At 42.0% G+C, this 17162-nt stretch overlaps 1 protein-coding gene across 1 annotated transcript in view; it reads left to right on the top strand.

The window, feature by feature from the left end:
• Nucleotides 1-17162, top strand: part of XRCC4 (X-ray repair cross complementing 4) — a 72104-nt gene that overhangs the window by 1824 nt on the left and 53118 nt on the right. Inside the window, exons 2-4 of the mRNA XM_060280215.1 lie at nt 912-973; nt 8270-8422; nt 13898-14088. Of these exons, the coding sequence (XP_060136198.1) occupies nt 912-973; nt 8270-8422; nt 13898-14088 (406 nt within the window). The remainder of the gene's footprint in view (nt 1-911; nt 974-8269; nt 8423-13897; nt 14089-17162) is intronic.

Raw genomic sequence — 17162 nt, 5'->3', positions numbered from 1 at the left:
GCAACTAGAGTGCACCATGTTGGCTATTCTGACTTGGTCTAGAATAGCTTATCACCCAGGAATGCCTGGAGTTGATCAAACACAATGTGCTTAACTATTTTTCAAAATAATGTATTTTGAGGGGTTCCAGGTAGTAGTTCCCCAAATCTACTGGCTTGGGGGGGGCACCATTTTCAGCAAGGGTGGCTTGCCATAACCCTCTGTGTCACTCTTGCTCAAGGTATTATTAGCATTATGGAAAGATGAAATACAGTAAAATGCTAAAATATTTTAATAAATACTATTAATTAACTACCTTGTTCACAATAGGGGCCTGTGTTTTCTAGTTAGCTTTAATAAGCCATAAAAAGCAAGGATCAATTGTGGTTGAATGGACTTTTCCAAGCACCCTGTCAACATCCTCAGTTAATTATAACTGGAACTGATCCAAGCAATTGAGATAAGTGGCTGACACGAACATCTCAGACATAACTCTTGACCCAACAATAACAAGTTTGAATGGATGTGAGCAATTTTATCTGCAAACATACAACAATTATGTTACAGCAGGCTGTCAGGTTTGAGGAGAAATGACTCTGATAGCCATTTCCAGACTGAACAATAGCTCTACTGCACAACATCCCATAGTTGCAGTGATGGCAGAGAAGGAAGATCTCTTTATCATTGCAACACAGTCTTTCAAATAAACTCTATATTATGTCTGTCCAGAGTTCTGTCAGAGCTGGGTTGTGGCCTCAAGAGTGTCAGGACCTAGGAACTGAGAACCAGGATCTAAAGACAACAAGGAGGCAGCAAAAGATAACTAGCTAGGAGCATAGACTAATCAGAATCAGAGGACAAGCCAGAGAGTAGGAATTATACAAAGATTATACATATGTCACACCTGACGCAGGTAAAATCATTTTTTTCAGAAAAACCAGACAAAACAGCAGGAGAGGTTGCAAAACATCGCCCTCTCGTGGCGACTACACTGGTACTGCACCTATAGAACCTTCCTTCTCCAACTGCCCTGACTGGAGGTAGGGACTCGCCTGGGTGGGGGGTGGGTCAGCTGCTGCCATTGGCCACAGACTATCGATGACATCACAAAACACCATGGCAACCAACTGAATATGGGCCTTTTACAGAAACCACAGCCAGGAGAACTGGCTAGGCTGCAGGGCTTTGCGAGGGGGAGAGATAGAGGGGTTGGGGTGGCGGATGCCATCACCTGGAAGGAAGATGACGTCACGCACCGTGGGGAACAGAGAGGGGGTTTGTGCCGTCATGAGACTTGGGTGAGGAATGGGGACACTGAGTGGAGGAGGGCCGTACCTTTGGGGAGGATGAATGTGTCGGACCGGGGTGGAGGGATTTCACAGAACACACGTGGGTGGGGGAGTCAGGGTTGGGATGGGGCCAAATTTTACAGAGCACGCGTAAAACATTTCTACAACATTAAGGGGGTCTCTGAAGGTGAGGGGAATCTGAAGGGGGACTCTGAAGCTACATTTAACAGACTGAGCCATAACAACGTGTGGCCAGGCCAGCTAGTGAGATATAATTGATTTGGGACCTTCAGGGACAGTGTTTATATATTAAGTTGGTAGTGGTCATGTTCCCTGGTGAGAGGAATACGTGAACATCCAAAATAGCAGGGCAATCTTGACTATTTGAAATGCTTTTATTCCTCTCCCGGCACCGGCAGACAGCACTATGCCCCTGACGTGACGGAGAGCAGAAGCACACTGGCAGGTCCTGCCCCCTAACTTGCTCTCACTAAATTATTTATTCCCCTTTTGGTAACATTAAGGCACAAGGTATGTAGTGATTTAGACTATACTTGAAATTTGTTCATTAAATTTTATTTTGTTTTTAGTGTTAATTATACTTCCTTTATATGGCAAGAGTAGAAATCGAGGTGAGTTGTTAATAATAATAATAATAATAATAATAATAATAATAATAATAATAATTTATTATTATTTGTACCCTGCCCATCCAGCTGGGTTTCCCCAATCACTCTGGGCAGCTTCCAACAAAGATTAAAATACATTAAAATGTCACACATTAAAAACTTCCCTAAACAGGGCTGCCTTCAGATGCAGAAGCTCAGCGCTGAATGCTTAGCTGAATATTATTTTGAATGATCCAGAAGCCTCGTGTGGTTATGAGGACAAAGGCCAAATTCAGTCCCATCCAATACACAGAGTGCAGGTGGCAGGAAGCCGATTATGCCTGCATTTGAGCCTTCGATAAGTGTTGGCTTTGGTTGCTGTCAGTGGATCCAAAATTAAATGCACTGGAGGACTGAGGTTTACCGTGTCCATGTTTGGGGAAAATGATATACAATAATAATGTTTACAAAAAATATTACTTTATGTCCGCCATCTACTCTCAAAAATGAAGAATGTGCTTCCTTTATTGGAGAATAAAATAAATGACCTGAGAATGTGAAATGTAGACTTCCTCTGAGACATTTTGGCAAAAGAAAGCAGAAAACATAGGAAATACATCACTACATAGAGTTGTCTATGTTTCTTTACTGTTTTGTTGTAATATACAGGCTTAGTTAATGTGTTCCCATTGAAACCAATGGGGTAAATTAGTCCCGTTTGTAAAAACCATGGCACGATCCAGCCAGAGTTAGTGAAATTCCAGTTCCATTGATTTCAGCTTGAAAAATGTAAGGATCTTATGAAAACTTATTTTAGAAGAACTATAAAGTTCTTATGGTTAAAAAAATACAGTAGCAACCCATAATAGGTTAGGTGTAAGTAAGGTTTGCTCAGAGTTAGTTGTACCTATTAATTGTGCCTAAGTTAGTCATGCCTATTAATTTCCACAGGATTACTCTAAGTAGAACTAACGCTGGATGCAGTGGTACCTCGGGTTACAGACGTTCCAGGTTACAGACGTTCCAGGTTACAGACTTTGCTAACCCAGAAATAGTACCTCAGAGATTAAGAACTTTGCTTCAGGATGAGAACAGAAATTGTGCGGTGTCAGCAGGAGGCCCCATTAGCTACAGTGGTACCTCAGGTTAAGAACAGTTTCAGGTTAAGAACAAACCTCCAGAATTCTTAACCTGAGGTACCACTGTACAATCCATTGTTATTGTATTGATCTAACAAGAAGAAATCATAGCTGATTAGTTATGAGAGAAACAATTTGCTGCTTAATTATATATTTTCTGAGTTTTTAGTTTGATGGGAGGAACATAACAGTGGCTATTCTTCCATAAAGTCAAGAGTACCGTGACTTGTTCTGGTTTACATTAGCAAAGATCCAGAGAGCTAGCTTAAGCATTGCTTTGTTTTGTTGCAGCCATCAGTGACCACTTCTGTTCATATAAATTTAACCTGTAAATGCAATTTAAAACTTTAAAGACTTCACTTGCAAGTTTGAGATTCTCATGTTTCTTTGCCACCTAGGACATACACAAATCTTCTGACTGGCTTCTCTTCAACTGAGCATGTTTAGTTCTGGCCCGTAACTGAACAACAGCCTGTTGTTCAGTTGAATCTCCTGCCTTTTAGAAAGGAGACACAGTCAGCATTGGGATCAATGAACTTAATGGTTCCCTAAGTTTGCTAGTACTTCCTGCAGTCCCAGCTAGCATTACTCCCAGTGGGACATTGCTTTTCTTGCTCTTTGTTGCTGAGTGGAGGTAGGCCTGTGGACATCCTATTGGGTAGAGTTCTGCACTTCTAAGATGGAAGGAGGCACACACTGCTTGACTGATGGTGGTCAGGGAGCACCTGTAGAGAATAGTTTTTGGGGTAGATGGGGTGTGTGCGCGTGCGCCACAATAGCAACTGTAACAGAGATTCTTGCTATGAATTCCCTCAGGAGTGATGGAAAAACAGTCTTTTTTTCCCCAAACATCCTGACTGCAGGAATGAGTGAATGGTTGTGGGGCTCCTGTGTGATAGAAGGTTTGCAAGAATTTTGCCTGCTGCTTCAGAAATAATTACAGTGGTACCTTGGGTTACAAACACACCTCGGGTTACAGACGCTTCAGGTTACAGACTCTGCTAACCCAGAAATAGTACCTAGGGTTAAGAACTTTACCTCAGGACGAGAACAGAAATCATGCGGCGGCAGCGGGAGACCCCATTAGCTAAAGTGGTACCTCAGGTTAAGAACGGACCTCCAGAACGAATTAAGTTCTTAACCAGAGGTACCACACAGAATGGGGACGCGGGTGGCGCTGTGGGTTAAACCACAGAGCCTAGGGCTTGCCAATCAGAAGATCGGCGGTTTGAATCCCCGCGATGGGGTGAGCTCCCGTTGCTTGGTCCCCAGCTCCTGCCAACCTAGCAGTTCGAAAGCATGTCAAAATGCAAGTAGATAAAGAGGTACCGCTACAGCGGGAAGGTAAACGGCGTTTCTGTGTGCTGCTTTGGTTCGTCAGAAGTGGCTTTGTCATGCTGGCCACATGACCTGGAAGCTGTACGCCGGCTCCCTCGGCCTATAGAGCGAGATGAGCGTCGCAACCCCAGGGTCGGTCACAACTGGACCTAATAGTCAGGGGTCCCTTTACCTTTACCACACAGAATAATGATGACACAGCACATTTTGGCATGGAAACACTCTGCTGTCACACAGAATAGACCAGAAAAGTTTGCATTAGGTTGAAATATTGGTTTACAAGGAGGGACCAAACTGTAGAGGGGAGTCAAAATGTGTTTCATTGCCCTGATCCACATTAGAGGTCCCAGCCAGGCCCAATCTCTAAGGCTAGCAGAAGGAAGGCTTGTTTGATAAGCCAATGAGAGGGACACTGCTGTGCTCCTTTTCCTCCCAGGGCAAAATGAGCTGTGGAGAAAGCTAGTACGAAGTGCACTGTGCATTGGTTGCAAGTAAGGGGACAGGGAGATGGGGGTTGGTTGAGGCAGACAGGGGCTAATGGGCAGCCCTTACACCACTGCTCATGTGTTTCTTGAAACATGGCAAGATCAGTTATGGTCTATGTGCCATGTGAACAGGAGCAAGCTGTAAATGTAATTGTTCAAGTGTTGTAATATTTTTTCTTTTAGATCTGCATGTTCCCAAAGTATAATAGTGGAGGTTTGAGACACCTGCTGCTGTAACCTTTCTCCCTCAATCACTCTCTCAAAAGACAGTTCTGCAAGCCAGAAAGCAAAAGCTGGAGTCGAAGTATAAATGACACTCTGTGGAGCAGTGAAGGAAACCTAAAAATTGGCTTCTGTATTGTGCCTGAGTGCTGTCCAAAGCAGTGTACAAAATCATTTGTCTACTAATTTTTTTAAGTCTTGTTTATTCATCAGGAATGTGGACTGTCATTGTTCGTGGAGTAGACTCCAACTAATTACATGCCAGCCAACAGCTGATTCTTACCCAGAAGGAAGCATTGCCTAATAAAGATCATAGATGCCAACACTAAAAGACACAAAGTACTAAAGATGAGCAGCTCAATCGTCAACTGTCTGATGCTTTCAATACAGCCAGTGATGTACAAATTGGGGTGGAACTCTGTGCTTCCCACCTGCAAGCCAATCTTTCTTAGCAGTTATATGGTGAGGTGTTGATATGATTCTTCAAGCCCTTAGGAAAAAAATGCTGGCTTTCCTGTTGCTATAATCAATCAGTTTCCCTAAAGCGTTCCTTTGTATTAATGAAGGGACATAGAGACTGAGTGCTTTAATTTTCCAGAGATGGCAAATATCTTCAGACTACAGAAGCAGCTTTATTGAATCTTTAAAGGCATTCCAGGATACTCCTCCCCATCTGGCTATTACTGGCTGAGAGATGCTTATCATAGGATTAAAAATGGGTCTTATTTACAATAGCATCTAAATGAGGTAGTGCTAGAAAATATTTGGGTTTTTACCAGTCTGCTTTAATTAAACAGTGTGATATTGTTGTAAAAGTATGGCTGTCATATCAGAAATTTGCAAAAGCTGCTTTTAAGAACTTGTGAAGTTTTTAATGTGTGTTTTCTTTCAGTAACAAATAGAAGCCAACTGTTTTTAATTGTTTATTTAAACATTTTCAGAAGAATTCACAAGCATTACAACAGGCTACTGGGTGTTTTAGGAACAAATGCTGAAATATGGATGTATAGTAATGTGAATGATTATTAACTGTATGAACTCCTGGCTTATGTGTCGAGGTCTAGTATTATGCTTTTTCAGTGTAATCTCCCCACAATATCTGTGAAGGAAATGTGACTTGGAAGTGACTGTATTTCCATGGGATTCTGTAAATACCCCAAGCATGTGCTTCCATTCGGTCATGCATTAGTCCTGGTGAGAAAAAAGCACCTTTCCAAAAAGCCCACCTGTACATTAATCAATAATCATTGCCATTAATAGTACCTAGAATCCCTGCATTCAGATCAGTGCTGCTACTCGGATGCTTCATCATGCATTTGACTTTGCAAAGCAGAAGGCTCCCTATTCAGTTTTGCACATAGTGGCTATGCACCACTTTTTCACCTTGTATCAATGGCCAAGAGTTGTGTGCCTTGCTTTTATGTAACTCATCCCCTTAGGAAACAGAATCCTGAATAGTTCTTCCCCAAGAAACAACTTTCTCAGATTCCTTGTGAGGATAGACGAATCGGTCAGTTTCAGTTTCTCATTTTTCTAAATTTAAATTGAGTTCTTCACATTTCTGCAGCAATTATCATTAAAAAAAATCCATGAAAATTCATCAGCATTTGTTATGCATTTAAAACTGATATGCACACTTCTGCAAAGATTTTTTTTATAAATATAATGCAGTTTTGTATGTGGCTTTCAGCATTACATGCACCTGTATGCATACTTCCTCCAATATATGTATTTTTATACCCGCTGGTTGGTTGGAGAACTATATTGCAAAATTGGGAGGAGTGTGAATTTTGAATAATAGCTGTGTTTTGGTTTGCATATTAGTAAATGTTCATTAAAATGCAAACCCTACCTGCCAGGTCATTGTGAAAACTCACCAAGATTGTTCCACCCTTAGCTGGTGAGCCTTCCCTGTACCCTTGTCTCCTCGTTTGCTATTTGCTTTGGATTTAAGAACCCAAAGGGGGAAGACAGCCTAATGTTCAACCTTGAAGCAATTAATCAATTAATCAATTTAATTGATTAAGAGAATTTAATTGAAAGGAGAACCCAGTTTGCTTGTTTGGAGTATGTGCACTGAAGGGGACCTGTGTTATAAGTTTGTATTCCCCCTCCATCCTGCCCCCATACTGTCTGGGCCCTGCAGGCTCTCTAAGGCCATCTGCATCATCGGAAACCCAGTGCAAACTGTGACTTCCACAGTGAATCAGATCCTTGATGTCTCTGTGGAATGAGAGAGAGAGAGAGAAGAGCTGATCTACAGATGCCTCTAGGTTTGGCATGCACCGAAGATGATATCATTGCATTCTGTAGCCTAGATTAGTTTATGACAGGCCTGAAATGAGCTGGTGTGGTGAATTCTTACAGGGTGGGTTGTGTCAAATTATCTTGGGTGTTTCTTTGCTTAACCATAATCTATCAAAAGCTCCCCCCCCCATTTGCCCCTTTATCTGCACAGCTTCTTTAGTTGATATAAAACTTTTAAATAAATGAAATAAACAAGGAACTTATGTGTAGTTACTAGAAGCCTTTTAAGCTTTGCATTGGTTACTCTGGGTATTCATGCTCAATCAAGAGTAGAAGACTGATTTTTCACTTAGAATTCAAACATGTTTTTCCAATTGATGAGTTCCAGTTGTGATTTTTGTTATGGTTGTAGTCTTTAGGCCCCTCAGCATTATTTTAAGTGAATTGCTCCTCACATTTTTCTTTTTCTTTCTTTTTTATTACAATGCAGCTGTTTTCTGAGTTAACATTTGGAGCTGAACTTCTCCACTGCTCAAGAGCAGAAGGCTTTGTTGACTTAGATCCAGGGATCCATGTGAGCAGCAGTGACCACTGCCTATGGGTTTGCGCACATGTGTATAGTTGTCCCTCTTCCCCCACTTGTTGGCTCAAGTGAACTATATTTAGTACTCCCACCCCACTTGAATATTTATTCTAAAGTAAAGTACAATCTCTTTCAGGTTATGGTGGCCATGCAGGTTTTGTGTATTAGATTTTAAATTCCTACAGGAAAAATAAAGGAAGCTTAAATTATTTGGTCCCATAGAGAAATCGAAACATTATCTGTATTAATTCACAGAGCTGTGGTTAGCATAGCTTGCCAATTTCATATTTTGTTCCTCTTCATTGAACTGGGAATAGATTTAAGTTATATATTGTTTCTTTCCCCTCCCCCCCCTCCATTTCTCAATTTTCCTAAACAGCCTTTTGGAGAACAATGGAGAAGAAAGTTGTTCGCATCTCCCCTGTTTCTGATCCAGACACAACTTATTTTCTTCAGATAGTGTGGCAAAAAGATTTGGGCGCCGGTTTTGAGGTAGTACTCAGTGATGGCCGATCAGCTTGGACTGGGAAAGGTGATGTATGATCAGATGCTATTTATTTATGTAATTATTTATTTCAAGGATTTCTGTCTCACTTTTCTGCAACAAGTGCACAAAATGGTATATGTGAAATGAGACTTCCCCCAGATTCTTCATTGTCAGGCCTCAAATGCATAAGCAAAACTTCAAAACTTACAGTGTTGAACTATAAGGGATGAGATTTTAAACATCAGAGAAGCCTTTTCATGTAATTACGCTCCAACCTTAGAGGAAAATTGCGAAGACGTTTTGGCGAGGAATGAGATTGGCTTTACCATCTATTCACCTTTCAAGTCATCGCTCACTTGCCAATTAAATGGATGAACTGCACCTTATTAATCAATAAAACTCAAGAAACTCCAATATGCTAAAGAGGAGGCTTACAGGGAAGGAGACAGATTTTTGTACAACCAAGCTAGGAATGCACTGATGAAGGGGATTAAAGTGGCAAAACAAACCTATGATTCAGACTCAATTCTCAAACAGGGACTTGGCTACTCTTTGGAAGAATTTACAGAACATCTTCTGCTCCAGAGAGTCAAAAAATTGGCAAATGACCTGAATTAGTTTTATAGCAGGTTCGAAAGTCAAGCATTATCTTCTAGTGCCATTCAGTCAGCGCCAGAGGCACCAACAACCACCTCAACCTGTTCTGAAGTCACTCTACTGGTGATCTTGAAATAGTGTTCTGCACACTTTGTATAAAGTACTTTTACATTGCAATGTAGCCGAAACCAAATTCCAAGTATGTTAGTACTTGGCCAATAAATTATTATTCTATTCTATTCTATTCTATTCTATTCTATTCTATTCTATTCTATTCTATTCTATTCTATTCTAAGGCTAAGCCACAAACAGTGACTTTCCTGAAAACCTCAGCAGCCAGCCAGGGATATAAGGTATCAAGTGGGCCTTAAGGTATCATGGACCAAAGTTGTTAAGGGCCTTGTAAATTAATACCAGAATCTTGAACTTGGCCTGGTGCCATATAGATGGTCAATGCAAGAGTTTAAGTACTGGAGTTTCGTGGCGATGGTCGTCTGACCACAGTGCTGATGGTAGAGTCTGGCCACAGCATTTTGCATCAGGAGGAGCTGTTGAGACAAGTTCAAGGGTAGCGCTACATAGAGTCCATTGCTTGCCAATCCACGATACACTACAGTCACACTATCCCTGTTGAAGAATACCCATGGCTGGTGTACCAGCAGTAGGTGTCATGAACTGGTGAGATGACAGGGAGGAGGAAGAGGATCCCAGTGAGGGGTGTAGCCAAGAATGGGACACACCAGGGCAAGCAAGGAATAGGGAAGGAAATACAGGATGGCGGAGGATGGCAAGGGGATGGTGGTCAGTGCACTGGAACCAGAGCAGCAGAACCCATCACCAGAGGCAGAGGAGCCCCTGTCTCCATGAACTCTGAGGCATAGGGAGCAGTGGAAGTGCCACTCTAGGAGGCTGAGGCAGGCAAATGCCCATGGCCCATCTTCCTAGCTCATTAGGTGAGGCTCACTTGTTCTGGGAGGAGGTGTGTGATTTCTCAGCTGGAGGAGGCTTGGAACAGGTGAGGGTCACATGCCTCATTAAGTCCAGAATCTGCAATCAACATGCAAAGTACAAAAGGGAAGCAGAGCTGAGGGGCAGCGTCTATTCAGCTGCCCATGTTGGTAGACCTTGACTTGGATGCTCTCAGACTGCATGTTGGGTTTGACTCTGGACTGTATCCTGACTGTTGGACTTCAGATTTGGCTACTTGGATTGACCCTGGAATACATTTCTGGACCTTGGATCTTGCTTGTGTAGCTTGACCCCTGGTCTTTCGGCTTTCGACTTGACATACTGACTTGCCGCCAGGTACGCCAGGGGATCGGGACAGTAGGTAGTTGGAGGCACTTCTAGCCACTGCAGCTACCCGAGCCTCCAACAACACAGATGGATCCATGGACAGCCACATACTGCAAACCTTTTCTTTCTGAAAGCATTCAACCCTCTCAAGAATGACCGCTCCACACATCAATGGCGGGCGCTTTTTGCATGGACGCGCGCAGCCCCCTGATCCCAGAGGGCGGCTCCCTGGAAGTTCAGGACTGGCACCGCCTTCCCAGGTAGGATGCCAGGGGTCTCCACCTACCCAAGCCTGGCATCCAATCCTGCCTGGGGAGGTGTTGCCAGGGGATGGCCAGGTAAGGGGAGGGACAAACCGGCTCAACCAACCAATTTCCTGGACATGGGAACCACCCACCCGCAGTGCCTGCATCTGCCAAGGATTCAAACTTAGTTTATTGACCCTCATTTAGTCTACTGTTATATCCAGGAAGTGGACTAGATATTGCATAGCCTTTCCTAACTCAGGTGCTATGAAGATGTGGAGCTGTATGTCGTCAGCATACTGCTGACCCTTTGTAGCCCCCACAGCTCCTAATGATCACTTCTGTCATTGTTCCATTTATTAAGGTTGCATTTATTAAGGAACTAGTGTGTGTAGGGGAACTGAGGAAGAGCCATGGTGTTCTTTTTAGGTTTTCATCACTGAATAACCCAGAGTTGACAGGGCAAACTCCTTTTAAAACTCAGCAGTGGCTTGACTCATGGGGTGACACAGAAGAGAAATCTCAAATGTCTTATTGGTTCATGCCTGGATATAAATGACTGTTCTGCATATATAGCTTTAGAGATTAAGTGGTTTACGAAATGTCAAGTATTTGAATTGACCTCGTAGAGCTTGTTGGTAGGAAGAGTATTACACATATGTGTATGTAAAGTAAGTCTGGTTGCGGGTCCTTTCTTTATGCCTGTTTTGTGCTCCCAAGTGTGGGAAGTAATTGTTCTGGTGATCATCATACTTGGGTGGGTGCAAGTTGCTAAATCCTAAAGCTTGTCACCCTCCCAATGATTAATGGACAACAATAATCTACGCACATCTGATTTTCACTGTGAGCCGTTTCCCCATGGTTCCTTTTCATGCTTGATTGTACTCTATTGTATTACCCTGCAAAACTGTTGTGGGAATTACAGATGCCATTGAAAATTTCCATAACAATTAGGGATGCTTATAAAAACTAATTTTTACCAGGTGTCAGATGGCCCTGGACAAACAGTATTCAAAACTCCCATTGTTCTAGGCGCATTTTGCGACAGGGAATTTCATTAGCATGAGCAGTTTTTGAGCTCCAGGCACAGTTCTGCGCTTAAGTTTTCAGATTAAAACTGCAGAGTGGAAGGAAAGGAGGACCTTTTTCTGCTCCCCCACTCCCTGAAGACTGGAGAAGAGACCTTCTTAAGAATATTAGGGGGTGGGCATGGGAAGAACTAGACCAGGGGTCAGCAAACTTTTTCAGCAGGGGGCCGGTCCACTGTCCCTCAGACCTTGTGGGGGGCCGGACATTACATTCTACTCATGTAAAAATACCAGGCAGTCCCCACAAATAACCCAGAGATGCATTTTAAATAAAAGGACACATTCTACTGATGTACACATTCTACTCATGTAAAAACACCAGGCAGGCCCCACAAATAACCCAGAGGTGTATTTTAATCATGTAAAAACATGCTGATTCTCGGACCGTCCGCGGGCCAGATTTAGAAGGCGATTGGGCCACATCCGGCCCCCGGGCCTTAGTTTGGGGACCCCTGAACTAGACCATATGAAGAATGAACATAATATTTTAGCTGCAGTTCGTTCATTTTCAGTTTTATATTCTTGTTATTTAAAAGCACTCCTAGACATTCTGTTGTTGTACCCATAGCCTAGGTTTAAGGTGCCATTTAGCTCCTAGCTTTCATAGCTCAGTTTCTAACACTGTGGACAAAGCATCCTTTGAGGAGCCTCCTCATTTGTCAATTGGCCCTGTTGGGTTTACCTGGCCACTGTATTGCAAACAGCACTTGGCAGCTCAGTCTAACCACCATTACAATTTCCCACAATGCCCCAGAGTGATGGTATATAGCAGGGATGTCCCAACAGGTCGATCGTGATCTACTGTTATATCCCTGGGAGGTTTTGGTAGATTGCGGTCAATCACTGGGCCCCTTTCCTTAGCATTGGTAAAGCCCCGCCCTCCATTGTTGCACGATCTACAGAACGGAAGACGGAATTTAGTAAGTGAGGCTGTTTGTTTCCCCAGTGATCTGTTGGTGAGTGGCTGTTCCCCTTTCCCACTAAAAATGGCCAACAGCTAAGCCTTGAACTGCCTAAAAACATGGCTCTCCTCCTCCATTAAAAAAGCTCAACAACTTTGACCTGAAACCCCCCCCCCCCCATGGGACTTTCCTCCTCCCTAAGAAAACGGGAGTAGATCACTGCCAGTTTTTAATTCTGTGAGTAGATTGCAGTCTCTTGGGAGTTGGCCTCCCCTGCTATATAGGAGCATTATATGAGATGAATTTGACAGATGTCTGAGCTGAGGTATTAATGTGGCAGTTGATCCGAGTGTCAGGTCAGATGTTTTAAAGGGGAGCTTGGACCAGATACTGGCACTCGACTCTGCTTTGGGGCTGAGGCCTCAGCAGCTGCCCAAGGGTGTCAGGTTCTGATACTGGCTCTGACTCCTAGTCATTAAGAAGAGGGGTGATACATATTAATGGAATGTGCAGGGTGTCACCATGGAGAAATGGCTCACCACAAGGATCAATAAATGTGTAGGGTGGCTCTTAAATGGATCAGTGTTGAAATCCGGGTGGCAGTACATGCTGGTGTTGGAAGACCTGTTGAACTAAACCTAGCTTTATTTGTGAATTGGGTTGAGTGTAAGAGTTAAGAAAGAAATGGAGCACATGAATAATCAAAAATGAATAATAACATTAAAATACATTGCAGGGAGATATCAAATTATCTGATCCCACACATATGTTTACTAAGCCCATAGTGTTTACTTCTAAGTAGAAATGTTGAGCTTACACTATCAAGACCAATGCCAAAGTGCGTACTTGTTTACTCTTCAAATCGTCCACATGTTTGGGTTTGATGCTTTCCTTAACATAGGATTGTGAAATGGGCTTTGAAATCATAGCGTAACTTCAGATGGGGTAAGCAAAAACTAGATTGAGTTGTAAAGGTTAAAAAGAAGATAAGGAGCATTAAAGACGAGAGCTGATTCAAATACTACTGAGCTCTCTAGAAAGGTCCTCTAATTCTGTGAGGTTTAGTTCAAATCCTAGATTTCAGGCTATAATCCTTGCAGTTATGTGCACCTAAACCATTTTATTTTAGTGGGTTTATGTGTGCCTCACCTGGATATCATCAGGCAGTTCATATTTCTTTAGCTTTAGAAACTTTTGAATCATTGTGGTGATTCTTAATTATTTGCTTCTGCGGTCAGCAGCAATAAATTGACCTATAAAGTGTTTGGTAAATTACAGAATGTGATAAGGGATGGAATATAAAACCAACCATGTCTTGCCTTATTCTATACTTTGAAGAAATCCTGTAAGAAGCTGCATTGTGACAAAAATGTGCATGGAATCTTCCAACAGTGCCTGAGGAAGATATTTCCAAGGAAGCTGATGACATGGAAATGGAGCGAGAGAAATACATTGGAGAGCTTAAAAAAGTGTTGTTATTTGAAGGAGCACTGGCAGACAAATACAATTTTGATATTTCTAAAGGAGGAGTGGATGGAGAGTGCCTCAATTTTTCTTATGAAAAGAATCTGAAAGATGTTTCTGTAAGTATTGCTTTATTAAGAATTGTTACATTATGGTTTTTTTCAAGAGAGTTTCAGTATAGTAGACCATTAATCTTCAGTAATATAGGGGACACTGCACAGCAATTCCAAGATCTGTGAGGTTGTTTTTAATCAGTATAAGGATTTCTTTGATTTTTTGATTCCAAAATTTAAGTAAAGCAAGAAATCATTTTGTTAAACATGCATTAAGTTTGAGTTATTATCTGAATCCCAAGGAGTAAAAGGCTATATAGTTACTCTGATGAAGGCAACAACAATGAAAGCTACGGGAATGGCTCAAATTATAATGTAGCTTTGTATTTACCCTCCTCCTGGGAACATAATCTGAATGAATTTAATTTAATTTATTGCTTTACCACTTTAGACTATCTGGCGTGATTTGAAAAATGACAGAAGTTTCTTGTAAGTTACTAGCATTGATAAATAACAGTATTTATCACATGAGGTAAACAGAGGCTTGCCAGATCTCTAATTTTTTTCAGACCTGGTGGAAAACCTTTTATATGGTTTTTATTCACTAACATTTCTTCACTAACTCACACTCAAAGCTACACATGATGCTAATGTTTTGTAGTTTTGTCCCTTAATGCTTCATCTATTTATTTTTCTTAAAAACAACTGCCCAGGCCATAGACACCAATATGATTTCTGTGCATACGTATGAGAGAGAGAAAGATCAGAAATCTTCCCTCTGCCGTTTTACCATCTTCTAATTGTCCTTCCCAACAGTGCCCTACGCTTTCCACTTTTATGTTGGAAAACTTATAGGTGCTTGTTTCAGGGGAAATATGCACTTTTTTGAGGGAAATAACTGTCTATCTGCACCATATAATTGTAGAGTTTGAAGGGACCTCGAGGGTCATCTAGTCCAATCCCCTGCAATACAGAAATCTTAACTAAAGCATCCAGGATAGATGGCCTCAGTCCACCACCTCTCATGGGAGTCTGTTCCACTGTTAAACAGCTCTTACTGTCAGAAAGTTATTTCTGATGTTTAGTCAGAATTTGCTTTCTTGTAAATTGAGATCATTGGCTTGGGTCCTATCCCCTGGAGCAGGAGAAAACAAGCTTGCTCCATCCTTCATGTAACAGCCCTTTAGATATTTGAAGATAGCTATCCTTTTTCCTCTGTCTCCTTTTTACCAGGATAAACGTATCAAATTCCCTCCACCATTCCTGATAAAGCTTGGTTTCCAGACCTATGATGAATTTTGGTCACCCTCTTCTGCACACATTCCAGTTTGTCCATATCCTTCCTAAAGTGTGGTGCCCAGAACTGGACACAGTACTCCAGGTGTGGTCTGACAAAGGAAGAATAAAGTATACTGTCCCCTTAATTGGAACAATTTACTTCTGTTGATGCATCCTAGACCTAGAATGACATTAGCTTTTTTTCTGCTGCATCACGCATTGGACTCACATTAAGCTTGGGGTCTTCTATGACTCCCTAGATCCTTTCCACATGTACTATTGGCAATCCAGGTGTCTCCCATCTTATATTTGTGCAGCTGATGCTTCAAGCCTAAGTGTAGAACCTGATACTGTACAGTATTTGTTCCTACTGAGATTCCTTTCTGTAGTTCTATTCCCATAGTTCTAGTCTCACTGAACCATGAAGGTTCCAAAAGGTAGCTTACCAGGCAAGCAGACCAGACCTGGGAAGCTGTGCTCATCAAGGATATTGCATGAAAATTGCACTAAGATCAGGCTGCACTCTTTAGTGTAAAGGTAAAGGTGCCCCTGACCATTAGGTCCAGTTGTGGACGACTCTGGGGTTGTGGCGCTCATCTCGCTCTATAGGCCGAGGGAGCCGGCGTTTGTCCGCAGACAGCTTCCAGGTCATGTGGCCAGCATGACTAAGCCGATTCTGGTGAACCAAAGCAGCATACAGATACGCCGTTTACCTTCCCGCCGGAGCGGTACCTATTTATCTACTTGCGCTTCACGTGCTTTCGAACCGCTAGGTTGGCAGGAGCTGGGACTGAACAACGGGAGCTCAACCTGTTGCGGGGATTCGAACCGCCGACATTCTGATCGGCAAGCCCTAGGCTCTGTGGTTTAGACCATAGCGTCGTTGGAAATAAGTCCTGTTGACAGTCATTATTTATTTATATATTTAAACAAAATTTATCTATCACTTGATTGTAATAAAGCCTCAAACCCATGTACAATAACATAACGTTTTCAGTAAAGGACAGTCACAGAGGTATTTTTTAAAATGTTCAAAAAAAAGTGGAAACAACAATAAGCTGAAAACAAGATTAGAATGCATGCAACTTCTATATGTCTAGAAAGGCTTTCCTAAACAAAAATGTTTTGAGCAACCATGAGAGGGTACAGCAAAGGCGCTTGCCTGATGTCATTAGGCAGGGACTTCCAAAGTGTAGGTGCTGCTAGACTAAAATATTGATTTCTTACAAGAATGCATATTATGTGGCGCCTGATACAATACCAGTTTCAAAAACTGAAGCAGTCAAGTGAGCATATATGAGATAAGACGATCCCACAAGTAAACTGGTCCCATACTGTTAAGGGATTTATATATGAATAGCAACACCTTGAACCTGGCTTGGTTGAAAATTGTCAACCAGTTGAAGAGCAGAGATGTGATATACTAACAGGGTCTCCCTCCTGTCTTCAGCTGTGCCAGAATTACTGTGGTCAAGCTGAAATAAAAATAGGGCATGCTTCCACATAAATGTGTTCAAGAATGAGAAGCAAGGGTAATTTTTTTTTAAAAAAACCTAATTTGTATTTTATTTTTTACTCATCACATTTGTATTCTGTCATTTGTGTGTGTTATCTTCATGGCAATCCAGTGGCTTGCCCAAGGCCACCCAGTCAGCTTCATGGATCGATGGGAATTTAGATAAGGAAATCTAGGTATGATTGAGGCGGACAGTCTTGTATAGTGGTGATGACATTAACCAGTGGCATTACCTGTGCTTTTGAAGTGTTAACATTTTCCGTAACAAGATGGATAATAATAATAATAATAATAATAATAATAATAATAAATTTTTATTTATACCCCGCCCTCCCCAGTCAAAAAC

The sequence above is a fragment of the Zootoca vivipara genome, chromosome 11 (genome assembly GCF_963506605.1).
Source record: "Zootoca vivipara chromosome 11, rZooViv1.1, whole genome shotgun sequence".
NCBI lineage: Eukaryota > Metazoa > Chordata > Lepidosauria > Squamata > Lacertidae > Zootoca > Zootoca vivipara.
Note: the sequence above shows the minus strand (reverse complement) of the source record. Positions and strands in the feature narration are given on the sequence as shown.